Here is a 27,836-nt window from a genome sequence, read left to right on the forward strand (position 1 = left end):
CTGGGCTTTGCGCCCCCCCCCCCCCGCAGTGAATTTCTTACTCTCATTTGTCAGACCCTCACTGACATCTACTCTGTGCCCAGCTATGTCAAGAAACCAACCTTAGCGTATGAATGGGATTTGTTAGGTTGGCTCAGAGGGTATTAGATTAAGAAGGAAGGCTGGGAATGTAGCTCAATGGTGGAGAGTTTGCCTAACATGTGTGATGCCCTGGGTTAATTTCCTAGCACTGAAATAAAAAAGATTCACAGAGGACCCTACCTAACTACTGCTTTTCTGATTTTCCTCTTACGATGTGGCAAAAGTTGTAGGGAAATGTGTAAGAGGAAGTCATTGGCTCCAAATGGGAATCAGGGAAGACTTCCTAGATGTGGTGGCTTTCCCGCTGAAAGTCTCAGGATGAGGAAGACTCTTCCTCCAGTCGTGGGAGTGACGGGAGGCTCATCTGCCAAGTTAAGGGAGCAGCTTCCCGCATCACTCTGTGGAAAGATGCCCAGGGTCCCAAAAGGAAAGCAGCTTTAGTCCTTCAACAAGGCACTTGAAGACATCTTTGAATCTAGCTGAACTTCAGACTTCTGAGCTACCAAAGGATCCTGTGGGAAATTGCTTTTCCAGTCACCTGCAGGGGCCGCTGCTGCCCCAGACTGGGACTTCTGCTTCTGAGCTCAGCCAATCGAAGAAAACTGAGGAGTCTTTGATGGGTTAGTGGCACCGGGCTCAAGGCTAGCAGTGCCCCCGAGGCTGGAGGAATCATCTAAGCTCAGCCAATGGCATTTGGGGGAGGGAGGGGTGTAGTGGGCACTGATATTTTTTCTGTCCCTGCAGGGGCCGCTGCTGCCCCAGACTGGGACTTCTGCTTCTGAGCTCAGCCAATCGAAGAAAACTGAGGAGTCTTTGATGGGTTAGTGGCACCGGGCTCAAGGCTAGCAGTGCCCCCGAGGCTGGAGGAATCATCTAAGCTCAGCCAATGGCATTTGGGGGAGGGAGGGGTGTAGTGGGCACTGATATTTTTTCTGTCTCTGGGTCACCACAAGTTTATTAAAATAAAAGAAACTGTGGGTAAACGCCCCCATGTGTGCTGCCTCCCCAACACACACACACACACACACACACACACACACACACACACACACACATTCCCCCACACACACACACACACACACACACACACACACACACACACACACACACACACAACAAATCAGGTCCCAGACTATAGACACAAGGATTGAAACTACTTTAAAAACACAAGGACTCCGCTGAAAACCCACACTCCCCATGCTTCTGTGGTTTCAGATCTCTGAGCTCACTCCTCAATGTCGCTCTGCAGGGTGGTGGGGTGGGCTGCTCTGCGAGGTGGAGGTGAAGACCCCTGAATCTGCTCCGGGGATTGAGAGGCCCCCTAAGCCTCAAGGCCCGCTGTGGGGCTCAGTGCCAAGAGCCCCTGTGAGCCATGGCCTCCAAAGGGCAGCGGTGATTTTTTTTCACATAAATATATCGCACTTAAATGAATTTAGACAGCATGACATCAGAGAGTAATTAAATTGGTTTGGGTTGGAATTCCGTTTCCAATTCTTGAGTTCAGGTTTGTAAAAGATTTTTCTGAGCACCTGCAGGGTGTGTGTGTGTGTGTGTGTGTGTGTGTGTGTGTGTGAAGTATTTTCACTGGAAAGGATTCAAAACTAGAGGGGAAAAAAAACTGGAGCACACAGGCAGCATTACGCCATTCTTCCTTCTTGGAAAAATCTCTCAGCCTTATACAAGCCTCCTTCAAGCCCTCAGTCAGTTGTGTGGGAGAAAGGGGGCGGTCGGCTTTCTCCTTTCAAGAACGAGTTATTTTCAGCTGCTGACTGGAGACGGTGCACGTCTGGATACGGGAGCATTTCCACTATGGGACTGGATACAGACACACGCCCGGCGGACTTGAAGAGTCTCAGACTGAAGAGAAAGCCCTTCCTGCTGCTGCCACTGCTCCTGAAGGTCCACTCCTTTCATGGTTTTTCCTGCCAAGCCAGAGGCACCTTTGCTGCTGCCGTTCTCTCTGGTGTCATTCAGCAGCTGGCCAGAGGATGAGACTCCCCAAACTCCTCACTTTCTTGCTTTGGCACCTGGCTTGTTTGGATCTGCAACTCACCTGCACTGTGTTGGGTGCCCCTGACTTGGGCCAGAGATCCTCGGGGGCAAGGCCAGGACTGGCCAAAGCGGAGGCCAAGGAGAGGCCCCCCCTGGCCCGGAACATCTTTAGGCCAGGGGGTCACAGCTACAGTGGGGGGGCCGCCAATGCCAAGGCCCAGGGAGGTGCTGAGCAGACACAGGCCAAGAAAGATGAACCCAAAAAGCTGCCCCCTAGATCTAGTGGTCCTGAACCCAAGCCAGGATCCCCTCCTCAGATCAAGCAGGCTGCATCACGGACTATAACCCCAAAAGGACAGCTTCCGGGGGGCAAGGCACCCCCCAAAGCAGGATCTGTCCCAAGTTCCTTTCTGCTGAAGAAGTCCAGGAAGCCTGGCCCCCCTCGAGAGCCCAAGGAGCCTTTCCGCCCACCCCCCATCACACCCCACGAGTACATGCTCTCGCTGTACAGGACGCTGTCCGATGCTGACAGAAAGGGAAGCAACAGGAGCGTGAAGTTGGAGGCTGGCCTGGCCAACACCATCACCAGCTTCATTGACAAAGGGCAAGGTGAGGCGGCAGGGTGGCAGGGAGGGACATCTGCATGCACTGAGGGGCTTCCAGAGCTCTGAGGCTGCCGTACAGGCCAGGGACAGTAGGTGCATCCAGCCTGGGTGCACCCAGGTGGGTGACTGGAACTTATCTCACACAGACAGGTCCAAGCTTCTGTCATGCCAGCCCAGGAGGGCATCTAGGGTTCACCAAGTCCAATTCCTGCAAGGCCAGAGGGGCGCACTAAAGCCCAGAGAGGAGATAAGACCTGTCAGTTGGTGGCAGAATTGGAGACTAGATTCCAAGGCTCTTGATTACTGGGCCATGCTCTCTACCTGTGTGGATTGGCCAAACTTTCCAAGCTCCAGGATTCTCTATCTATCTATCTATCTGTCTATCTTTATTTATTTTTGTACTAGAGATTGAACTCAGGACCTTGTGCTTTCAAGGCAGGCACAGTGTCACTGAGTTAAAGCTGCAGTCCAATTCCAGGGTTTTCTGAGCAAAGAGAGAAATAGATCTTTAGGTCACCATGGTTCTGCAACTTTGTTCACTAGTTAGGGGGCAGAGAAGGCAGGAGAGGTAAAGACAGTAAAGAGGGAAACAGAATCTAACAGTATGAAAGCCCCTTCCCACCTTGGAGTCTCATTTTTCACCATCGGTATGCATATATAGGGGCTGGACGGGGTGCTTTCTGAGAGTCTTTCAAGGTGAAAACGTTATGTCCTATCTTAAACACAGATCATTTTCATCATTAACCCAGAACACCTGTTCTCCTCGCTTCTCCCACTCCCACCTTGTGTTGCTGCCTCAGTCTTTCCTCTGGATTTGCTGTGATCTCAATGAGTTCCTCAGTTTCTCCGCAGTCTTAAGAGGGAGATAGACCACTGGTAGCTAAGGTTGCTTGCGGCTCCTGTGCTCTGGTTTTGATCTTGGGACTTTGGCTGGCGGGGTGGGGGAGGGGCTGAGTGGGAGAGGCTCCTCATTAGCGCTGGTCTGTGGGGGGAACGACACGGGGTGGATGGGGGCAGGCACAGAGGCAGCAGGTCTGGCTGAGGTGGGGGAGGTGGCCTGGCTGCCTGCCCAGTCAGGGAAAGCTGTGACCCCTTGGGGGCTCATAAAATAAGTCTTTGTGCCCCCCAGCACTAAGGGAGCTTGGGGAGGGGGAAATGGAGAGTTTAAAGGCCTAATTAGTTACCTTCTAGAGCAATATATGAATGTTCCCCAATGGCGAGTTGGTATTCAGAAAAGAGTGCTTGCTGATTCAGAGATAATACTGATCCTCCCTCCCTCCCTCTCTCTCTTTCACATACACACACACATACACACACACATACACACACACACACACACCTTCTTCTGTATACACATAGCCTCATGCACATATATATGCACACCCTTCAAATAGTCACACAAGTCCAAATATACATACATACAACATGTCACATATCTTACCTTGCATTTGCACAAATGAACTTAGTCACACACATACACACAAACTATCTTACACTCTATTTTTTTTAGACTAGGAAGCCAGGGAAATTGGGTTGTAGACCAGCTTTGTCATTAACTTGCTATGTGACCTAAGTTAAGTCACTCCTCATCTCTGTGCCTCCTCTGCAAAACAAGAACACTACTTTTTTAAGGCATCATGGTGGAAGCGGCTCAGGATGGGGTATAAAAATTCTAAGCTAGAGTTCCAACTCTATTTTTTTCTTTGGGCGACTAGGAAGCCAGGGAAATTGGGTTGTAGACCAGCTTTGTCATTAACTTGCTATGTGACCTAAGTTAAGTCACTCCTCATCTCTGTGCCTCCTCTGCAAAACAAGAACACTACTTTTTTAAGGCATCATGGTGGAAGCGGCTCAGGATGGGGTATAAAAATTCTAAGCTAGAGTTCCAACTCTATTTTTTTCTTTGGGCAATTCATGTAGCTTCTTTGGACTTTAGGTTCCTCTTCTGGTAAAAGGATAATTTTAATGTACATTGCAACTGTCTCACAAATGAATTATGAGGTTAGAGCATGGATGGGGGAGAAAGACAGAAGGATTGAAGGCAGTTATGGCTCTAACACACATCAATCTTTGCCACAAACACCCCATCACTCAAGTAAGTCATGCACAGCCACCCCTACAGATACATATTCCTACATGGTCGGCTATGTAGGAAGTGTCCTCATTCTGAAAAAGGCTCTTAGTGGCTTGGGGTGTTGGCCTCTGCTCATTAGGGAAGAGGTTAAAGAAAGCTCTCTTGAGGGGGAGAGAGCGAGGCCTTCCCCTGAGGCTTGGAGGTGACTGGCTTTGCTGGTGAGGTTGCAGAAATTAACTTCTGGCTGTTCTCTCTAGATGACCGAGGCCCTGTGGTCAGGAAGCAGAGGTACGTGTTTGACATTAGTGCCCTGGAGAAGGATGGGCTGCTGGGGGCCGAGCTGAGGATCTTGCGGAAGAGGTCCTCAGACACAGCCAAGCCAGTGGCCCCTGGAAGTGGGCGGGCTGCCCAGCTGAAGCTGTCCAGCTGCCCCAGCGGCCGGCAGCCGGCAGCCTTGCTGGATGTGCGCTCTGTGCCAGGCCTGGACGGGTCTGGCTGGGAGGTGTTCGACATCTGGAAGCTCTTCCGAAACTTCAAGAATTCGGCCCAGCTGTGCCTGGAGCTGGAGGCCTGGGAACGTGGCCGGGCTGTGGACCTCCGTGGCCTGGGCTTTGACCGGGCTGCCCGGCAGGTCCATGAAAAGGCCCTGTTCCTGGTGTTTGGCCGCACCAAGAAACGGGACCTGTTCTTTAATGAGATTAAGGCCCGCTCTGGCCAGGATGATAAGACCGTGTACGAGTATCTGTTTAGCCAGCGGCGGAAACGACGGGCCCCACTGGCCACTCGCCAGGGCAAGAGACCTAGCAAGAACCTTAAGGCCCGCTGTAGTCGGAAGGCCCTGCACGTCAACTTCAAGGACATGGGCTGGGATGACTGGATCATCGCACCTCTTGAGTATGAGGCCTTCCACTGTGAAGGGCTGTGTGAATTCCCCTTGCGCTCCCACCTGGAGCCCACAAACCACGCAGTCATCCAGACCCTGATGAACTCTATGGACCCTGAGTCCACGCCACCTACCTGCTGCGTGCCCACACGGCTGAGTCCCATCAGCATCCTCTTCATTGACTCTGCCAACAACGTGGTGTATAAGCAGTATGAGGACATGGTTGTGGAGTCTTGTGGCTGCAGGTAGCAGCACTGGCCTTCTGTCTTCTGGGGTAGCACATTTTGAGAGTCCTTCACGCTCTTGGAATCACAGTGGGGTTGGGAAGCTGCAGCCAGAAGTACCTACACAGCATGCATGAAAGGGGATTCCAGCAGCCTCGCTCATTCTGAGTGTGACTCAGCCTCAAGGTCCCCTTTAGTCCGTCTGAGGATTTCTGCTCTTCTGGTGCTCTGACTGGCAGGGACGACCTCAGGGGACACACTCTGAATGAGACTGAGACCCAGAAGACAGTGTTTTCCAATGAGACTCAGCCTGCCATCTCCCCTTACCTGAGCCTCCTTGGTCTTTGGCCTCTCCAAGGGATCAGGTGCCATTCTAAGCATCTCCAGGGAGAGCCACAGGTGCCACTTCCTCTTTGAATCACCTTTGTGCCTGGTGACTTTCTGCCCAGATGCTGATGGGGCTGGGGTGGGAGACAGCGGAGTGGGCTTGGGCAGGGGTGAGATGTACGAGGCCATTAGACTGTTAGATTAAAATGTACATTGATGACATAAAAAGCAAAACTGTTCCTAAAACTGTGGCAGACTTCTTCATTCCAGGGGACCCCTGACCCCCCCAAAATTCCTAACCCACGGAGGGAAGGTGGGTTGCCTTATGCACAAGGTCATGAGATGTACGAGGCCATTAGACTGTTAGATTAAAATGTACATTGATGACATAAAAAGCAAAACTGTTCCTAAAACTGTGGCAGACTTCTTCATTCCAGGGGACCCGTGACCCCCCCCCAAATTCCTAACCCACGGAGGGAAGGTGGGTTGCCTTATGCACAAGGTCGGGCCCCACCCCCACCCCTGGGAACCGAAGCAGAATGAGAAAGAAGATTTAGATTAAAATGTACATTGATGACATAAAAAGCAAAACTGTTCCTAAAACTGTGGCAGACTTCTTCATTCCAGGGGACCCCTGACCCCCCCAAAATTCCTAACCCACGGAGGGAAGGTGGGTTGCCTTATGCACAAGGTCAGGCCCCACCCCCACCCCTGGGAACCGAAGCAGAATGAGACATAGAAGAGCAACTGGGCAGGGCTGGTGCTCACCTCTAACCTCATTCTTGTTCCTTCCAAAAGCCCATTGGTCCCTAAGTGTGTGTGTGTGTGTGTGTGTGTTCTCCTCTTTTGGGGCTTGGCAACAGAGTTAGATTTTTATATTCCTTCGTTTGTTGGCTCCAAAATGGATCTCAAAATGAGAGGGATATTGGGGCTTTTGTTTTCTTGAAAATCATCCCTACATCACTCACCAGCATCTGTCCTGAACCCCCTGCCCTCCATACTCACAGAATTAACTGGGTACCATTTAAAGGCCCCTTTGCTTGTCCACTGCAAAACGTGGGCTGCCAGGGATGGGCTGCCAGCAGTCTTCTCCCTGTGGAGGTGTCTGCGTTTTTCCCTGACCTCCTTCCCACAGGACCTTGTCCTCCAGCTCCGGACCCTCACCACTCGCTCATCACCTTCCAGAGCTTCGGAGTCAGAATTGGAACCCCTTCTTTTCCCATTTTACATCCTGTAAGTACATAATTATACATTAGATAAATACACTGCCACAGGCCTCAGGCAGACTGGTGCTAGGCACCTGCTGACAATATTTCCTGCTTGGTGCTTGGCCCAGAGTGAATGTTCACTTCCTTTTGTTGGCTAGAGCCTTGGGAGATGTCTAGGACACGAATTTCTGGGAGAGAAACACAGCCCCCTGGTGGGGAAATTTAGGGACCTCAGTCCTCAGGCGGAGGGCTCAGGTCCAGGCTCCACCTGGCTGAGGAGACACACGGGGAGAACCAGAAGTCCAAGTCTCTGGCTCTCATCCTGGGGGCCTCAAAACATTTCCCTACCTTTTTGCAGCTGGGCCTTTGATTCCCAAGGCTCCCAGCCAAAGCTGTCTCAATGGTAGGGACTCCTGCCCAGCTGTGGGCAGATCTGGTGTCCTTTCCCTCCACTCCTGAAACCTGGGTTGTCAGGGCCTGAAGCAAGAGCCCAATTCATGGGACAGCCTACCTTTGAGCTGCCTCCTTGGTTTTGAGACCTGTCCCAGAGGGGCCAATTTGAGTCTGGAGCCGAGCTCTCCCTGGCCTGGCTTTGTTGTGTTTGGCTAGTGGTGACCCTGGGAACTTGAGATAAACAGAGGAGCTGCCATGGCAGACAGAGTCCTGGTGTGTGTGAGAGGAGAATGAGCCTGCAGGGAGGTGCTGGGAAGCCAAAGAGATGTCTACGGGTACAAGGAGAACAGTTTAGAAACTGGGTGCAGGAAACTCAAGGGCAGAGAGACAGGGGATGAAGGGGTCCCAGGTGGTACCGCATACCACAAGTTCTTATTTCCTGGACTTTGTGTTCCTGGTTTCTCTGGAAGGTCTGGAAAGAGTGGAGCTTCTGCTTGGTTTAACCCCAGTGGAGCATCATCTAAGCCCTCATCAGAGCCCTGCTCTTCTCCTTCTCCTTCCTCTTCTCTTCATGATTAGGGGAGTTAATTTTCATCAAGACATTTTATTGAAATGCTTCTCTGATACAGCAGTCAGAATCCTCAAAAAGGGTGGAACAGAAGTACAGTCAAAGCTTCTGCAGTTTAAGCCTCTTAGTCCTAAACCTGAGTTAAGAAAGGCAAAGCAACTTTCCTCCAAACTCCATGGGTCTCCAGCATGTCCATCCAGTTGAGCTTTCAGAGACAAATGCTTTTAAGACTTAATATATAAGGGCTGGGGATTTGGCTCAGTGGTTCCACAACCTGCCTTGCAAGCACAGGTCCTGAGTTCGATCCCCGGTACAAAAAAAAAAAAGACTTAATACATAAGCCATCTTGGCCATGGTTGCCTTAATTATGTCTGAAGAGTTTAATACCCATCCAAGTCCAAAGGTCGAAGAACACATCCACTGGTATGGTGTTGGGAAAAAGCAGACTGTAAAAGCAAAGGCTGGCTGTGCTGGCGCAGTCCCATGCAAAGTTTTCCTCCACAGAGCCGGAGCAGAAGAGTGCTGCTAAGGAGATCAGTGGAATAAGAACAGTCACTGTAGGCAGAGATAGAAACAAGAAACATTCTTTTTCCTCACTACTCACCGCTGTAGTTTAAATTATATAGAGTATTAAGAAAACTTAGTCGTGTTTTTTAAATGATAATTTAGTGCTGCTTTGTTGTTGTTGTTGTTGTTTTTTGTTTTTTTGGGTACAGGGGATGGAACTCAGGACCTGTGCTTGCAAGGCAGGTGGTGGAACCACTGAGCTAAATCCCCAGCCTGCTCTCTTTCTTATTATTTTGATGTGTTGTCTAGCTGCTTGTGGTATCATATATCATATTAGGAATCCCATCAATGATTGGATAAGCTATTCCCAACTCTCCATCCATCGATTCATTTATTGACACTTCATATAGAGCGGCTTCTTCATCTTTTTCTTTTTTGGACCGGGGATTGAACTCAGGACCTTTTGCTTGCCAGGCAGGCGGTGGAACCACTGAGCTACATCCCCGGCCTTGGGAGAGGCTTCTCCAAGAGTAGGCACACCGGGAACTCCAGCAGCACCGGGTTGGAGGTGCAGGGCAGGGCCACCCTAACCCTCGGTCCTGTGGAGGACCAGGAGCCAAGGTTGCCACCTCTGGACTATGCAAGTCCGCTGCAGCATGGAGGCGATTGGCGGCACGCTCCTGCTCTTCTTCCTTGAAGGCCTCGGCTTTGAATAGACAGTAGCCAATCTGAGGGACACCTAAGGAGTTTGCTCTCCCACCTCAACCTGCCCTGGAACTCTCTTCTACAAGGAGCATCTCCTCCTACTTTCCACTCTAGGGATTCAGTCTGATCACTGCAGGTGGGAGAAGCCCTTTCACCTTAACTTTCAAATCTGTGCAACCACCTTCTTGGGAAAGGCTCTTCCCTAGCAGCAACCTGTAACTGTGCGGCACATTCTTGCCCAAAGAGTTCAGGCTTATTTTATGCTTCACTGTTCTCATCCCTGATTTCTCAGTTCTGAAGGGCTCACAAGGCCACACAGTTTGAACTTCAGTTTGGTCATTCAGAGTTAGAAGCCTTCCCTGAGCAGGGCCAGGGATTTAGCTCAGTGGTGCTGCCACCTGCCTTGCAAGCACAAGGTTCCAAAAATAAAAATAAAAATAAATCAAAATAAAATAAAATTCCTTGAGCATTGGTTTTCTTATTGATGAGAAGAAAAAAGTGAGAGTAAACAATATACCCATTTCATAGGGACAATTGAGAGGATATAAAAGGCACTCAGGATAGTAGCTGGCACAAAGGTGGCTCTCAGTAAACATCTGTCGTCACTGTTGTGTCTCATGCCATCCTAAGAAGCTGGCAGGATGACTATTATCTCCTTGCCACTTTTACGGAAAGGAAGCTGATACCCAGAGAGGTGAAGGCAGAGTAGCAACCACAGGTCTCCTGCAGGTCTCCTCACTCTTTGTGCCTGCTCTTCTGGGCCCCTGACTGTACTGGGCCTGGTCTTGGCAAGCAGTTGAGTCACCTCACTAGTCTTGGCTCCGTGGGTTCAGAAGTATCTCCTCGGGGACATGCCATGCTGTTGGTTCCTCGGGAGAAATAGTGGAACAGAGTTTAGGACAGGGAATATGAGAGGCCCAGAGGGAGGTGAGAGGGGGCTTCTAGTGCTCTGCTCCCCATCTCTTGATCCTTTCTGCATCTCCATGTCCCAGGATCGTAACAGGAGACTCAACTTTTCTTGGGCTTTGGACACATAAACTCAGAAGCCTCTCAGACTTTATTTTGACCCCTCTACTAATTCTGCTGATCTCGATGCAGATGTAAGGAAGCATAGTAGGGAAGGATTAGTCATACATGCTTTGAAATCAGGCAGGCCTGGGTTTCACTACTGGTTCCTCTACCTGGTCTCAGTCATGGTCCGGCTGAGTAAACTCTGGCAAGTTAACTAACCTCTCTGAGCTTAAGTTTTCCTATTCTGAGAAATAATGTGAAATTTACCGAGCCTGAGATTTTGGAGAAAGGAAATTCATTCATTCCAGGATCTTTGATCCAATCATTCATTCATTAATCAATGAATATTTACTGAGGATCTACAGTGAGCCAGGTCCTGCACTTAGTGTTGGGAAAATAACAACCACAATTATTCATGTTTATCTAGGGATTATCATGTGTGAGTCATTTGTGCTTAGCACTTTACAAGAATTATCTTACCTTGTAGTGATTCTGTCCTTAAGATCTATACATAAGCCAGGTGTGGTGGCACACACCTGTAACCTAGTACTCACAAAGCTGAGGCAGGAGGATTGCCACAAGTACGAGGCCAGTGTGGACTACATAGTGAGTTCAAGGCCAGCCTGCACTGCGTAGTGAGACCCTGTCTCAAAAAGAAAAAACATTCATGCTTAAGAGTGAAGAGACAACACAGTGTGGAAAAAAATTTTCTCTACCTGTTCCTCGGACGAAAGACTAATATCTAGAATACATAAAGGACTTAAAAAAAATCAGCACCCCCAAATCTAAAGAGCCAATCCAAAAATGGGGATCTAAAGTGAATAGATACATCTCAGATGAAGAAGTAGAAATGGCAAATAAATATATGAAAAGACACTCAGCATCACTGGTCATTCAAGAGATGTAAATTAAAACAACACTGAAATTCCATCTCACTTCAGAAAGAATGGCTATTATCATGAAATTAACCAGTAACAAATGCTGTCAGGGCTGTGGGGAAAAAAGGAACCTTTCTGCACTGTTGGTGGGAGCATAGACTGGTGGAACCACTGTGGAAATCAGTGTGGAGATTCCTCAAAAAATGAAAACTACAGGGCTGGGGATTTAGCTCAATGGTTCTGCCACCTGCCTCACAAGCACAAGGTCCCAAGTTCGATCTCGGTATCTTCCTGAAACAGTTAAAAGTATCATACTACAGCAATATATGCAGACTTATGTCTCTAGCAGCATGGATTGTAATAGCTAAATATTGGAAATAGCCCAAATGCCCATCAACTGATAAATGGATAAAGAAGGTGTGTGTGTGTGTGTTTTAATACAATGGAGTACTTCTCTTCCACAAAGAAAGATAAGCTTGAAATATTAGACCATACTCTTAAGAGAAATAAACAGGACACACATGTTTAAATACCACATTGTTTCTCTGGTGTAAAAACTAAAAGTGTAAATAAGGACCAAAATGTATAATAGATTTCAGGAAATGGGCAGAAAATATTCAAATGAGAAGGGGAACAAGGAATGGGGAGAGGGAAAGAAAAAAAGGAATGAGAAAAAAGAATAGAAGAAAAGACAGAGACAAAGCTTTTTTAAATAAGGAAGAGATGAGGAATTGAAAGGGGAGTGGGAAAAAAAAGAAACAAGATATACCATGTACAGGTACAAATTTCCTATGCTAGGTGTTACCGTTATATATATCTAAAATGTACCAATATGTTTTCCTAAAAAAAAAAATCAATGCATAAATGGAAGAGAAAATTAAGATCCCAAAGGTAGTGGGAAAAAAAAGAAACAAGATATACCATGTACAGGTACAAATTTCCTATGCTAGGTGTTACTGTTATATATATCTAAAATGTACCAATACGTTTTCCTAAAAAAAAAATCAATGCATAAATGGAAGAGAAAATTAAGATCCCAAAGAATTTTAGGATAACATAGGTTGAATCAGAGGAGATGAAATAAAATATGGAAAAAAGTCAAATGATCCATCTAAAGATTCATGAAATCGGCTGAGGATTTAGCTCAGTGGTTCTGCCACCTGTCACCCAAGTACAAGGTCCCGAGTTTGAGTCCTGATGCCAAACATAAAAAAAAATTAAGATTCATAAAACTAACTGCATATATAGAATGTGAAAAAATGTGATCTCATAACTTCAGACTGCAAAGAAATAGTGTTAGAGGTGGCTGTGAACTCAGTGCAGTTAACTGAATATAATATGGCTGCTTAAGTGGTGATACAAGTGTATTCTTCAGGGTTGGGAGTATGGTTCAGCAGCGGAGTGCTTGCCTAGTATGAGTGAGGCTGTGGGTTTGGTCCCCAGAATTGCAAGCAAAATGAAACAAAAACACAGAAAACCTGTGGGAGGCTGGGGATATAGTTCAGTGGCGCAGTGCCTGCCTGGCAAGTGCAAGGTCCTGAGTCGGATCCCTAGTACCACAAACAAACAAACAAACAAAACAAAAAAGCTCATGGGCTTTATTAATAGACGTGTACAAACCCAAGAAGACTATGACTCTGCTCTGCTCAGTGATTTTCTGACCTCTTCACCCAAGCCATAGTGGGAAGGATGGAGGAGGATGTGATAGGGTAATAGTGAGTGGTCTAGAAATGTCCTGTGAGATCCCGCTGAAGAAACTAGAGGAAGAGGAGGAGGAAGAGAGGGAGGAGGAGAAGGAGGAAGAAAACAGCAGCCGCAGCTTAGAGGAAACCTGATCATACCTGTTAGGAACCGAAGGACTAACATGGGTGAAGGAGACATGATCAGTTTGTACAGTTACAGGAGATAGACCTATGCACAAAGAGGCATATCATCAACTGGGGTCATGCATTGTTCCGCTACTGGTACCAAGCATTGTACTAAATGCTTCTATCCTATTTCATTCATTCCTGTAAACTTCCTAGAAGATAGCTGCTGTAATCCCCGTTATGCATATGAGCTATTATACTATATTTTTCCTTAGGCATATTTCAGACGAATTTAAAGGAGAGCTTTTTCTGTCTGAAGATGGACTAGGTAAAATACCAAATTCTTATTGTCAAAAAGAGCTTGGATAATTACTTGGGAAACTGAAGAAGGGACTGAGCATGTTTTAGGGGAAGAGAAAGTGGCTGTACAGTAGAGGGGTGCTGACTAGATAAGCACCAGAGTTCCTGAAAATCACGCACACTGAGCGTAGTCAGAGCTCTGTGTCACACTGCCTGAGATCAAATTCCACTCATACCCATGTGACCTTGGGCAAAGTCACTATATCTTACTAGTCTCAAATTTCCTCATATGCCAAATAGGGATAATAATAGTTCTTAGGTTGTATAGCTGTTATGTACATGTTGGGAAAGTTATCTATAATACATATATAAAACTTTTAAATAACGTCTGGTTTGCAATAAGCACTCAATAAGCCTTACCTACTATTTATTTTTTCTTTTTTTTGAGACAGGGTTTCACTATGTAGTGAGACTGACCTGGAACTCACTGTGTAGCCCAGGCTGGTCTCGAACTCACAGTGATCCTCCTGCCTCAGCCTCCCGAGTGCTGGGATTACAGGTGTGCACCACCATGCCCGGCAGCCTTACCTACTATTACTACTACCATTATTATTATTATTTGTAGTTTTGGAGATTAAACCCAGGACCTTGTTATGGCTTGTGTTTAGATGCCCCCCCACCAAGCCTCATTTGGTCATAGTCGGGCTTTTCAGAGGTGGCTGGATCTACATGTGTGATGCTGTGATGACTAAATTAGTCTGCTGATTGGTTTTGCATTTCTGGGTGTGGATAATGGGAAGGCTCACTCTGACTTTGGGTGACACCACCCAAAAGGCAGGCAGCTTGGATGGAATAGAAAGGGACAAAAAAATTCTCTGCCACTTTGCTGTTTGCTGCTTTGCTGTCTCCTGTCTGCCTGCCACGCACAACTTTTCCTCTGCATCACCCTTCTGCTATGCCACCCTGCCTTGGAGCCAGCCAACTGTGGACTGAAACCTGTACAAACTGCGAGCTAAATAAACTTTTCCTCCTCTAACTCTGGTTGTTGGGTATTTTGTCTCAACAAAGAGCAAAGTAACTAAGGCAGTCTATGAGTATAACCTGAATATCCAAATATATTAGGTATATCATGGAGATCCAGGGAGTCAGTTTTTACTATTGTTCTCTTTTCTCATCATCTCTCCTTTAGTATATTTGTCCTTTGAGGCTCTGGCTATCGTTTTCTGTCTTCTCCAAGATAGCATCTCTCAGAAGTCAAGTGGAAAGCATCAAGTGTCTATACCAAAAGGACCCGGCAGCTTTTAGCTGACGCCACCCCCACGGAGTCCATGGAATCCACCGAGTCCATGTGATTTTTAGGGGTGTGAATGCACCCTTCCCATCTTGTAAACTCACAGTTACTCATTTGCCTATATGCTCTCAAGCCCCATCCAAATTCCTTTCCACCTTCAGGACCCAGTCAAGTCTCTTGCCCCTTCATGAAGCTTTCTTGCTACCTTTCTCTACTCTATTCACTACTCACTTGACCATTCAATTATCTTCTCTATTTTCCTGTGATTCAGGGTAGGGCACTCTTAATCTCAGCATCACACTCTTTATCCCAGCATCACATCCTTAATCCCAGCGTCACTCATCCTAATCCAGCCTCCTCTGAAACTCCTCACCTATGATCACATGAGGCCGAAGAGGGACATCTAGATAAAAGCCATAACATAGACTAAACAGGATCCTTCAAAATTCTTTAAATATTGTACGCTCTCTTCTCTTAATAAGTTTAACGTGACCATTTTTTGCCTTCCAATATCAGAATAGTTTCTTTGATTTGAGTAGTAGTTCGCATACAAGTAGTTGGCTTGCATGTAAGACCCGTGTTTTAAGAAAAATACTTATCTTGATCCGGGCATGATGGCACACACCTGTAATCCCAGCACTCCGGTGGCTGAGGCAGGAGGATCACTGTGAGTTTGAGACCAGCCTGGGCTACATAGTGAGTTCCAGGGCAGCCTCAACTATATAGTGAGACCTTGTCTCAAAAAACAACAACAGACAAGAAAAATATTTATCTTTAAACAGTAGAATCACACTCAGCCTGGGAGATAGATGCACACAGTATAAAAGTGGAAAGAACAAATATGAGCTATAGGAACAGCCAATTTATGCTTCCATCTCAAAAACATATAATAAAATCTACCATCTTTTTTATTTTTTTGAGACAGGGTCTCACTATGTAGTTGAGACTGACCTGGACTCACTATGTAGCCCAGGCTGGTCTTGAACTCACAGCGATCCTCCTACCTTAGCCTCCTGAGTGCTGGAATTACAGGCGTGCGCCACCATGCCTGGCTAAAATCTACCATCTTAAACCTTTGAAAGCATACAGTTCACACTGTTGACTGTATCGAATTTTCTTCCAGGTCTTTTTAAAATTCATCATGTGTATGTACATGTAACATTTTGTTGGTTGTAGATATTTGGTTCTTGTTGTTTGCAGTGCTGGTGATGGAACCCAGGGTTTCTGCATGCTAGAAAAGTGCTCTACCACCATGCTACACACTAAGCCCTCTCATAGCATTTATGAGGGGCAGTATGAGAAATTGAACCCAGATCCTCAAACGTGCTGGGCAGGCTCTCAACCACTGAGTTGCATCCTCATCTCTTTTTATTTTTATCTTGAGACAAGGTCTCATCGATTTGCCCAAGCTAACCTTGAATTTGCCATCTTCCTGGCTCAGCCTCCTGAATAGCTGGGATAATATGCATTTACCACTCCACCTGACTTTTTCTTTTGAGGCAGAATCTCACCATTTTGCCCAGGCTGACCTTGAATTTAGGAGCTAAAGTGGTAGCTGTTTCCTGTAATGTGCTAAATTTTAGAAGAGAATGTAACCAAATAATACTTATTAATTTAAAATTAAGAAATTAACCTGTAATTCCAGCACTCTAGAAGTCTGAAGGAGACTCTTCACAGAGAAGATAGGTCATCTCAAGGAAATTGCACGTCAATCTTCTCTCTCGTTGCCAACATTTTAATCCATTATCTCGTGTGGACTGCTGACTTGGACTTATTTACATACGCTATATTTGAGTGTGCCCCAAAATTTTATGTGTTGGAAGTTTGGTACCCAAGATGACATCACTGGGAGATGATATGGAATAAAAAATTTTAAGAGGTGGTGTTTAAGGGCCAGAGATTTAGCTCAGTGGTTCTGCTGCCTGCCTCGCAAGCGCAAGGACCCAAGTTCGATCCCTGGTACCAAAAAAAGAAAAAGAAAAAATTAAATAAGAGGTGGGGTTTAGTAGAAAATCCTTGGGTCACTCGAGGGTGCCACTGTTGGGAAGAGATTAAGGTAGTTCTCCCAGGACTGTACTAAAAAGCTTGAGTCTGGTTCCACTTCATTCTCTCTGACTTCCTTTTGCAGCATGATTGCTGGCACCCACACTTGTTACTTGCATATGCTACCATCACTGACATCTGCCATGATGTGACCAAGGGGGCCCTTCACTCAGTTCCAGTGCTATGACCTTCAGTCCCCAAACTGTGAGATAAACAGACTTTCTTTCTTTACAAAGTTAAACTCCCTCAGGTATCTTATTACAACAATGAAAAACTAAGACGGTACAGTTTTTGTGTCATATTTGCTTCTTACATTTTTTTTTCCTACCAGAGATTGAACTCAGGACTTTGTGCTTGTAAGGAAGGGGGCAGCACCACTCAGCTAAATCTCTGGCCCCTTTGCTTCTTAAATTTAACTAAAATATTTCTCTTATCTCTCTTTTAATATGTGATAAATTTATCCTAATTTATGTGTAGAGCACTGCACCATTGGTTTCCAAGATGCACATATAAACTGTCCAACTGTGTGCACACTATCTTCATTTAGGCTTGTAAAAGCTTTCAAATGGAAGATTAATGAGGGATATTTTTATATTCTGTACAAAAAGAAGCAGTAGCCAGGCATGGCTGTACAAGTCTGTAATCTGTCTACTAGCTTCTTCAATAAATGGTGATGGAACAACTGGTATCTACATGTATATGTATAAATGTCACTATCAAACCACATATAAAAGTCAATTCAGGGCTGCGGATTTAACTCAGTGGTGCCTGCCACCTGCTTTGCAAGCACAAGGTCCTGAGTTCAATCCCCAGTACCAAACCAAATCAAACCAAACAAAATATCAATTCAAAATGTATTAAAGCTGGGCATGGTGGTGCACATTGGGAGGCTGAGGTAGGAGGATCACCACGAATTCAGGGCCAGCCTAGGCTACATAGTGAGCTCAAGGCCAGCCTGGCCTGCATAGTGAGACTCTATCTCAAAAAATTAAAATGTATTAAAGACTTGAACATCACACCAGAAACTTTACTAGAATAAAAATAGGGAAAGCTCCATGACAATGGTCTAGGTAATAATTTTTCTAGATATGATCCTGAAAGCATAGGGAATAAAAGCAAAACAGACATATAGGATTTCATCAAACTAAAAAGCTTCTGCACAGCAAAGGAAACAAGTCAATAGAGTGAAGAGACCATTTGTGGGGTGGAAGAAAATATTTGCAAAATTATACATCTGATTAATGCTTAATATACTAAATACATCAGGAACAGCTCAATAACAAGGAAATAACTAATATGATTTAATAATGGGCAAAGAGCCAAGTGTGGTGGTGTATGATTGCAATCCTAGCACACTGGGAGACTAAGGCAGGAGGATCGCAAGTTTTAACCCAGCCTGGACAATTTAGCAATACCCTGTTTCAAAATTTAAAAAATAAGAAAAAGGGGCTAGAGATGCATATCATTGTAAAGGCCCTGGGTTCAATCCTCAGTACCACCCACACGTGTGCACAAAAAGGCAAAGAAGGCTGGGGATGTAGCTCAGCAGTAGAGTGCTTGCTAGCATGTGTGAGGGCCTGTATTCAAACCCCAACAGCACAACACAAAACAAAAGCAAACATAAAATGGGAAAAACATCTTCAAAAATAGACATTTCTCCAGAGAATAAATATAAATGGCCAATGGGCATATAAAAATTCTCATCATTAATCATAAAGGAATGCAAACTAAAACCACAATGAATAGTACAGCTGTTAGAATAGCTATTATGTTTTAAAAAGGATGGAAAAAGAGAACACTTGCATTCTGTAGGTAAGAATGTAAATTAGGATAGTATAGCTATTATGGAAAACTGTACAGAGGTTCCTCAAAAAATTAAAAAAACAACTATCACTACAGCTGTCCCACTACTGGATATGTATTTACAGAAGATGAAATCAGTATTGACGAGATAGTTGCATTCCCATGTTTGTTACAGTATTTCACAATAGCCAGGACATAAAATTAACCCAATGGATCAAGAAAATGTGGGTTTTATATATATACACCGAAATACTCTTCAGCCTGAAAAAAGGAAATTTTGTCATTTGTGACAACATGGATGAACCTGGAGGATATTATACTAAGTGAAATAAACGAGGCACAAAAAGACACTGTATGATTTCACCTATATGTGAAATCTAAAAAAGTTGAATTTACAGAAATTGAGAGTGGAATAGTGGTTATTACCAGGAGATTGAAAGGAGATTGGGGAAGGTGTTAGTTAAAGGGGATACAAAATGCCAGTTAGGTGACTATAGTTAATAACTGTATTCTTTGTTTGTTTGTTTTGAGACAGGGTCTCACTATGTAGTTGAGACTGACCTGGAACTCACTAGGTAGCCCAGGCTGGTCTCAAATTCAAAGTGATCCTCCTGCCTCAGCCTCCTGAGTGTTGGGATTACAGGTGTGTGCCACCACGCCCAGCTGTTAACTGTACTCTTGGAAACCAGCAAGTAGTTTGAAATGTTTCACCACAAAATAAGTCACATTTAATTTAGCTATTTTTAAAAATTAGCTATTTCACAATGTACACACATTTCTTTTCTTTCTTTCTTTTTTTGATACTGGGGATCAAACTCAGGACCTTGCACTTGCAAGGCAGGAGCAGTGCCGCTGAGCTAAATGCCCAGCTTTTCTTCTCTCTCGAGACATGGCTTGGCTATGTTGTTCAGGCTGGAACTCACTATGTAGCCCAGCCTAGCCTCGAACTCTCAGCGATCCTCCTACCTTGTGAAAGTCCTGGGATTACAGATGTGTGGTTTCCAGTGCATACACATTTCAAAACATGGTGACACACACATATAGAATCTCAATTTATCAATTAATAGATACATTTACAAAAATACATTTACATTAAAAGACTAGCACACGTGAAGCCACTTCTCATGGCTAGCTGCTTCTCATCCTTTAGATTTCAGTCTATATGTCACCTGCTCACACAGGCTCTGCGTGGCCACACAGTCCCAAGAAGTTCTCTGCATTATTCTCTACATTAGCTGTTTCCTTCCTAACACTTAGCACAGATTTTATTTTCTCACTGGTTGACTAGTTTCCTTTCTCCCTCATCATGAGCTCCATGATGCCGGTATCCACATCTGTCTGTGTCTAGTACATAGGGAACACTAGATGGATCTTTGGTGAATGAATTGAAAAGAAGGAAGTCCTTCAACATCCTGGCCCTCTGCTCCCAGTCAACCCGTGGGACATACACACCTTCTCTCTTCTACTTCTGGGATACAACGAAGAGTTCTCTAGCCAAGGCCATTCTACTCAGAGAAAGGCCCTTCCTCGGGAAACTTCTTGCATCCTTGATTCTTTACTAATCCTTTCCAACAACATGCAAAGAAGTTTCCACTTATCAATCAACTAACCACAAATTCGGGAATTTCTTTCTCAAGCTTTAGACCAGCATGTGATCATTTTCTTCCCTTGACTCTCAAGACTCTCGTGTTTCTATCTCAAATTACTTCTTAGGCTCTTTTTAAATATTGAGATTCATCAAAGTCCTGTTGTCTTCAAGCTCCCATTGAAAACGGACACTTCTGCTAGAGTCTGGAAGGAGTGACTCTAGGGAAGAGTTTGCTGAGAAGTCAGACTAGACTGATAGAAGATAAAGACCCGGATGTGAGAGACAGAGGTCAGGAGATGGCGTCGGAGCAGGCTTTGAGCCACTGTGACGCGTAGCTGGGAAAAGACAGCGGGGAGGAGCACAGCCAAACTTGACCTCCGCAAAGGGGAAGCACCGGCGCACGTACAGGGCCTGTGCGCCTGCGCCGTGGGTGAGGGACGCCCGTTGGTAAAAGGATGACGGGTTTCCGGAAGTCCACTCTTCACCCGGAAATGGTTGTAGAGGAACATGGCGTTGCTGGTGAGAGTCCTTGTGAGTGCAGGAGTAATCTTCTGTGGCTACCTGCCGGGTCTCCGGGTTGGAATCAGAGAGGGCGGGGGGAGGGAGAATCTGGAAGGAAACGCAAAAGGGGCCCCTGTGAGATTGCTTGGCTGCGTAGCACCTTTCCGCGCGGGAAATTAAGGCAGCTTCCCACTTGTCCGGGCTCTTGATTTGGCGACTCCTTCTTTCGTGGAGGGAGGAACATTGCACCATTATTTGATGAGCTTTGCTATTCCTCCACCATCTTCTGTAACCCTTTTCTCGCAGGGGGGACCACTTGGGACCCTGATGGAGTTACGGGATACGCGGGTTATAGTCCCTGTGGCACAGTGTGACCTTGGGCAAGACGCTTTGGAGCTTCCGTGTTCCCAAGTGAAAAAAAACGAGGACTTTTATCTCCTTGCAGCCCCTCTGGCTTTAGAGACTGAACTTGTTTAAAAGACCGTATGTCAATTCTTAACTAAAGTAAAGTGGAATATAGACTAAATATTAGACTGAAAGGGAGGCGCACAAGAATCGGGGTTATATAGGTGATTTTGATTTTGCATAGCACAGTGCGTGGCACATTCTGGGTGTTCAGTCAATACTTGTTGAATGAATGAATGAACTAAAGAAAGACTATTAGACTCGTAACACCCATGTGTGTTGTTTGTTTTTGGTACCGGGGATCGAACTCGGGTCCTTGCGCTTACAAGGCAGGTGGCGGCACCACTGAGCTAAATTCATGACGCTAGCACCCTTATGTGGAAGTTACTGTATCTCTTGAATTTTGGGCCCAATCCTCGTGAGATTCTTTTTCTAGCATACTCTGACCTCTGGGAATTAAAGGAGAAAGAAAGTGGCAGCAGAAAAAAAGGTTAGGTGGGCACAGATCTTAGTTTCTAATCATAGAAGGACTAGACAGTTATAATTTCGCAAGTCTTTAACACACTGGTTCAAGAATATTTTTTCATAGCAGACACTGTCTTTTCCTGCCGGACTCTCTTTTGAGTTATTTTACCACTTGTGATTTTTAGGCTCTTTATATAAGGCTTAGAGACACTGCAATTTTACTTCTTGTATTCCTTGCTAGCCCAGCAAAGTGCAGTATGCTGCTCAGTAAATTTTTGAGAAATCGTTTCTATAAACAAGATTCACTTGGTGAAGTAACTGTTTACTCCAAGGCAGAAACTAATTTGAGAGCATCTGGGGAATGAAAACTAGCATGTTCAAATTTAGCTGGTTTTCTTTTTTTCCATGCTGGAGATGGAACCCAGGACCTCAAGCATGGTGCTAGGCAAGTGGCCTAACACTGGCTATCCCCTTTTTCCTAAATTACTTAGCTTTTAAGATAGATGTGTGTGTGTGGGGTTATTGATCTAAAAACTTGAAATGAACACATTATCTTGAAAGTTAATAGCTGCTCCAGCTATTTTATTGTCCCTGAGCATGCAGTTCATTTTTTCTTAGGTGGTAATATCCATAAAAATTATCTCTTCTTCTGCCCTCTGTTAATTGGGTCTGCATTTTTAAAAATTCATTTGTTTATCTTTTTTGTTGTAATACAGGTTTAAATAAGGAAATTCCCTTTCTTTAACTATACCCTGATAGTGATAGGTCTTCTTAGTATATATGTTAAAATATCTGTGATAAAGCAATGGAAACTCCCTAAGGATTCCTTGAAGGTGGCAGTAAACCAAAAAGTAGCAGATATTTATTGATCACCCACTCTGCAAAGGGGTTTAGACTAAGTACTGTGATACAAGTAAAGATTTTTTTTTTTTTTTTTTTTTTTTTTGAGACAAGATCTCACTGTGTAGTTCAGGCTGGACTTGAACTGACTGTGTCGCCCAGGCTGGCCTTGAACTTGCGATTCTCTTGTCTCAGTCACCCAAGCACTGGGATTATAGGCTTGTGCTGCCATGCTTGGCTGTGTAAAGATTTCTTTCCTTCTCTTTAATTCAGCAACTATTGAGTGTTTGCTACATTCTGGGAACTATGTAAGGCACTGTACATGAAAAACAAACTTTACTCAAGTTTATAATTTAATAGAGGAGATTAAAAAAAACTGCAAACACTTGGAAAGGTATAATAGAATTTTATAACAGGTACAGATAAAGGTATGGAAACAGAGAAGAGAGGCACTTGAAGACAAGGAAATAAACCATTGAACTAAATGAGAGCATTAGAGGAAAGGACATGGAAGAGAAGAATTATATTCTAATAATGCTAGAAAAGGAACTGTAAGTAAATCTGACTGAACTTGAGGTTACTTGGGGGGAAATGGTATTAAAACTCCTTGAGTATCATGGTTAGGAGTTTGAAGTTTATCTCGGAGGTAGAGGGGGAGCCTTTGGGGAAGTATTTTACACTTGATCTTAGCCAAAAGGCCCAGAAGCGTTGTGGGAAGTATTTTATTTTTTGTTTTTTTGTTTTTTGGTTTTTTTCTTGGTATCAGGGATTGAACTCGGGTCCTTGCACTTGCAATGCAGGCCACCGAACCACTGAGCTAAATCCCTGGCCCTGGGAAGTATTTTAAACAAGAGTAGAAGTTTTTTGAGTCCACTTACTATTTTTCATAATTTAACTTGTTTTTCATTAAATTGAGAACTGACACAATAAATTACAGGATTTAATTTTACATTCTAGGTCTGGGGATTTAGCTCAGGGCTCCACCACCTGCCTTGCAAGCGCAAGGTCCCACGTTCCGTCCCTGGTACCAAAAAAAAAACCCAAAAAACAAAAAAAACCCCAAAAAGTAATTGTACAGTCTGACAAGATCAGGTGTGTCCAGGGTGGTATGGCTATAGACTAATTGTACAACATGATTAGGCCTGACACAGGTATACACCTGAAAAGTTGCCATGACCCTACAAGTGATGAACATATTTGTCGCTCACAAGTTTCTCTGTGCCTCTTTATAATTATTTTCTCATGTTGCTCTCTTCTTACAACCACCACTGATCAAAGGCAGATTTGTATTTCTTTTTTCATTTCTTTAAAAATTTAAAAGACTATTTTGAAAGTAAAAAAAAGTCAGTATAGGGCCTGGGATTTAGCTCAGTGGTGCTGCCACCTGGCTCACAAATGCAAGGTCCTGAGTTTGATTCTCCCCCCACCCCAGAAAAAGTTAATGTATTAAGTACTTGTATTCCCACTACTAGAGTTTTGTTTTAATAGATCTCTGTCTTAGTTTCTTTTCTTGTTGCTGGGATAAATACCTGACACTGAAAGTTAAAGGAGGAAAGGTTTATTTAGCTCATAGTTTGTAGAGGTTTCAGTCCATAATTGGCTGGCTCCAAGGCAGGGTGGGTGGCATGACAGAGGAGAAACTGTTCATGGTAGGCCAGAAGGTAGCAAAGCTAGGGAGGGATGACCACAGCTTTTTCTCTCCCTTATGTCTTATCCAGGCTACTTGGATTAGGTAACACTCACACCATTAATCCTAGTGCCCTTGATCCTAACATTGCACCATGAATCAATCCCAACGTCACACATTCTGGATACAGCCACCTCTGAAAAAGCCCCACCTGTGACTGCATGAGGCTTTGTGGGGACATGTAAGACACAAGCCATAACAATCTCCATAGCAGTTGTGAATAGATCAAGCAGAGGGAGCTGAGATTAGAGTTCTAAGGTCCGAAGCTACTTAAGGAATCCTAGAGGAAGTGATGAAGACCTGGACTAAGGGAAGGGTGATTAAAGCAGAAAGATTGTTTAAGCCGATCACATAATGCTAAGGCTGAGGAGCAGGAGCCCCTTTCAGGAGCCAACTTTTCCCCAGGGAAGACTAGTTCCTTCTAGTGAATATTGCTGTTTAGAAACCAAATCTGAGCGCTACATGTGCTTGTTGCTACTGGGGTGTCATTGCTTCCAGTCCCTATTTAGACATGGGTAGGAAATATATGTATTTATATATATACATATGACCATACATATATCACTTTTTATATCTGTATACATTAAACATACACCGGTTACTGTAATCTAGTCCATTATAAATCCATTCTTCCCTTCTCCCTTGCTGTGTTTGTTAACTCCTTTTTCTGATAGACTCTTGACATCTCACCCTTAATGTATTTACTGATTTGTTCAAATCCTTCCTGTATTGTAGTCAATCTTTTGAAAGCTCAGATTGGACGCCTTTAACAAAGTAATAGGAGGGTGTACTCAGTAATTTAAAAATTTTTGTTTTCGGTGCTGGGTAATCAAAGGCCTTGCATATGCTAAGCATGTGCTCTACTACTGAGTTATATCTGAAGCCATAATACTTTCTGAAAGAATTGTTGAATATTCTCCTTCTGTCTGGAACTATCCTTTTGTAGTGACATTCAGAGGCCACCATGGGGGCAGAGGACAAACTTCTGGGCTCTCAACATGTTATTCATTAAGAAAATGATTTGTGTTTTCTTTTGAGGCAGTTAGGGACTTAAAAGCAGTTTTTGGAGCCGGGCAAGGGATTACACATCTGTAATACCAGTACTCTGGGAGCCTGAGGCAGGAGCATCAAAAGTTAAAGCCCAGCTGGGCAATTTAAACTAATGAAACTCTGTCTAAAAAATAAACAATGGCTTGGAATGTCCCTGCATGTGAAGGCCATGAGTACAATTCCCAGGTTCACAGAACAAACAAAAACCAGTTTTGCTAAAAAGTAGTGACTCTTCATTAGGGCCTACAGATGCCCAATAGGTAACTAAATCAGAACAAAGCTTTCCCTTTCATTTATTGCCTTAAAACTTTGGGTCAGGTGCTTGATTAACTCTGCACATAGGCATGCTAATAATTTACGGAGTATCTAAAAGTTGGCAAAAAAGTTGATTACCCTTAAATTTATATGGCCTATCTTATCATCCTTCAAGACTGAGGGCACAAAGAGGTTTATAGGGACATTCACCTACCAGTGATGCACAGAAGTCTCCTGTAATTGTCCTAAACCAATGGTGACAAATCTATGGCACATGTGCTGCAGCAGGCTATTTGTTATTGAAAGCTCTTAAAAGGTTTACTGTCACTGCTCTAAAGCTATGATCATCTTGGAGGTTGACTTATACAAAACTGAGGCTGCCTCCAGCAGAAGTAACCATCTTCTGGAGATGTAACTGCACCTTCAAGACTCAGCCCACTCCAGTAAATCCATATAACTAGGTCTCATTCTTTTGTTTTTTTGTTTTGGTTTTTTTGAGACAGGGTCTCACTGTATAGTTGAGACTGACCTGGAACTCACTATGTAGCCCAGGCTGGTCTCGAACTCACAGTGATCCTCCTGCCTCAGCCTCCCGAGTTCTGGGATTACAGGTGTGCACCACCATGCTTGGCTATTTTCTCTAATTTTCTATCTCTGCCCAGTAAGTCAGCCTTTGCCTCTCACTGACACATCCTGAAACGCTTTTCTATGATGAGAGTCAAACCAGCTTGGCAAGATGAGTTGAGGTTTGTGTCTCCTCTTTGAGGTACCTCCTTAGACCCATCTGGTGACACTGCATGCTACTTTATAACTTGTAGCAGACTTGTTACGGTAGTATCTGTCCCTGGACTATGGAATTGAATTAGACATTGGGATTCAGAATATATGTACCACAGGGGAATTATGAAGTGAATTTGGTGACTGTAACCAGTCTTTATTACTCATGTGTTCTGTATTTGTGAATTTACCTAGTTGCTGAAATTTTATTTGTAGTTGCCAAATCAGTAGCTCACAACACTTTTCATTTGGAGACATGTACAGAGGGTTGAGAAATTTGACTCACCAGTGTACACATTCCCAGCTGAGGGCAAACAAGGCAACTCTGATTTCTTTTTCAGATTTTATGTTGTAAATAAATATTTTTTGGTCTATTTAGTGCCTTATTTTTCATATTTTTGTGCTTGTTTCAGTCATTTACTTTTGTAAAATGAATCTCAAAAGTAGTGCTCAAGGCCGGGGATTTAGCTCAGTGGTTCTGCTACCTGCCTCGAAAGTAAGGTCCTGAGTTTGATCCCCCATATCCCCTCAAAAAGAGCAGTGTTCAAGTTCTGCCTAGTGTTGTGAAGTGCAAGAAGGCAGTGATGTGCCTTACATTTGTTGTTAGTTTTGCTCGGAAATGATTTATAATGTGCTATTGCCTGTGAAGCGAATGTTAATAACTAGTAAGGGGACATCTTTAAAAGAAAAGCATAGAAAACAACGTTATGTATTGATTGGTTGACAAAGATGTTGCAACGAGAGGCTTGCAGGAACCTAACACTGTCTTTCCCCCAGGACCAGTGGTTCACTATGCCAGGTTAAAAATAACTTTTAAAAAACTGGGAATTGAAGCGAGGACCTTTGCACTGAGCTACATCCTAGCCCTTTTTTGAGACAGGGTCTTGCTGAGTCACTAAGTTGGCCTGGGCTGGACTCAAATTTGTGATCCTCCTACCTCAACCTGCCAGAATGCTGTGATTATAAGCATGGCTCACCATGCTGGTTTAAAAAAAAAACATGTTAAGAAGATGGTTTTGCTGTTTTGACAGTTTGCTGGGGAAAGAGGAACTTACATAATTTAGTAAAAATTGTTCATAATGATAATGATGTCTTTATATATTTTTTTCTATTATCAGAGTGCTTTTACAGATATTTCTTGGAAAATTCCCATGAAGTAGTTTTATTATTTCCATTTGTCATAAGGAAAAGTAGAGCCCAGATTTTTGAGTAAGTAGTTCATGGTCACACAGCGATGTAACGGCAGACTTGGGATTCAAACCTCCTTTCTGCTCTACTTGAGCAGTTTCAGTGAAGGATTTGAATAAGAATTATGGGATTGGAGAAGGAAGGACAGAGTTGATTAGTCCTTCTAATAAGAACTGATTTAAAGTATTGGCCTAAGACCGAGTAGAACCCAAATTACAAAAAAAAAAAAATTTGTTGACATAGGAAACAACAAAATGAAATTCTTCAGAAAATTTTCTTTTTAATTTTTTTCAGAAAATTTTCTAAATATTTCATTGTTTCTACTTGTAATATCCTCTTACCTTCCTGCCCGCTTTGGTCCTGACTCTGTAGTTTTATT

At 44.2% G+C, this 27,836-nt stretch overlaps 2 protein-coding genes and 1 long non-coding RNA gene across 7 annotated transcripts in view; 2 read left to right on the plus strand and 1 right to left on the minus strand.

Annotated features, from left to right (window-relative positions):
• Positions 1-1,787: 1,787 nt before the first annotated feature.
• Positions 1,788-6,231, plus strand: Gdf5 (growth differentiation factor 5). The gene is made up of 2 exons (XM_033767052.1): positions 1,788-2,682; positions 5,010-6,231. The coding sequence occupies exons 1-2, from the start codon at positions 2,070-2,072 to the stop codon at positions 5,882-5,884; spliced, it is 1,488 nt and encodes a 495-aa protein (XP_033622943.1). The 5' UTR covers positions 1,788-2,069; the 3' UTR covers positions 5,885-6,231.
• On the minus strand, positions 5,825-8,445 carry LOC117287231. Of its 2 annotated transcripts, none has more exons than XR_004518456.1 (4): positions 7,906-8,445; positions 7,192-7,417; positions 6,187-6,345; positions 5,825-5,979 (listed from the first exon to the last, which is right to left on the minus strand). It is a non-coding gene; the product is annotated as an uncharacterized LOC117287231 (long non-coding RNA). The 2 variants fall into 2 exon arrangements; XR_004518455.1 differs by having other exon boundaries at positions 6,187-6,379.
• Positions 8,446-20,519: 12,074 nt separating this feature from the next.
• The window catches only part of LOC104873340 (ubiquinol-cytochrome-c reductase complex assembly factor 1), a 96,469-nt gene continuing 89,152 nt past the window's right edge, over positions 20,520-27,836 (plus strand). The window contains exon 1 of one of the 4 annotated variants that reach the window (XM_010639950.3): positions 20,520-20,820. In XM_010639950.3, the coding sequence (XP_010638252.1) occupies positions 20,797-20,820 (24 nt within the window). In that variant the 5' untranslated portion in view covers positions 20,520-20,796. The remainder of the gene's footprint in view (positions 20,821-27,836) is intronic. The other 3 variants (XM_010639949.2, XM_010639946.3, XM_010639947.3) reach the window with 3 other exon arrangements.

Source organism: Fukomys damarensis, unplaced genomic scaffold (genome assembly GCF_012274545.1).
Source record: "Fukomys damarensis isolate Sample0158 unplaced genomic scaffold, DMR_v1.0_HiC HiC_scaffold_22, whole genome shotgun sequence".
Classification (NCBI taxonomy): domain Eukaryota; kingdom Metazoa; phylum Chordata; class Mammalia; order Rodentia; family Bathyergidae; genus Fukomys; species Fukomys damarensis.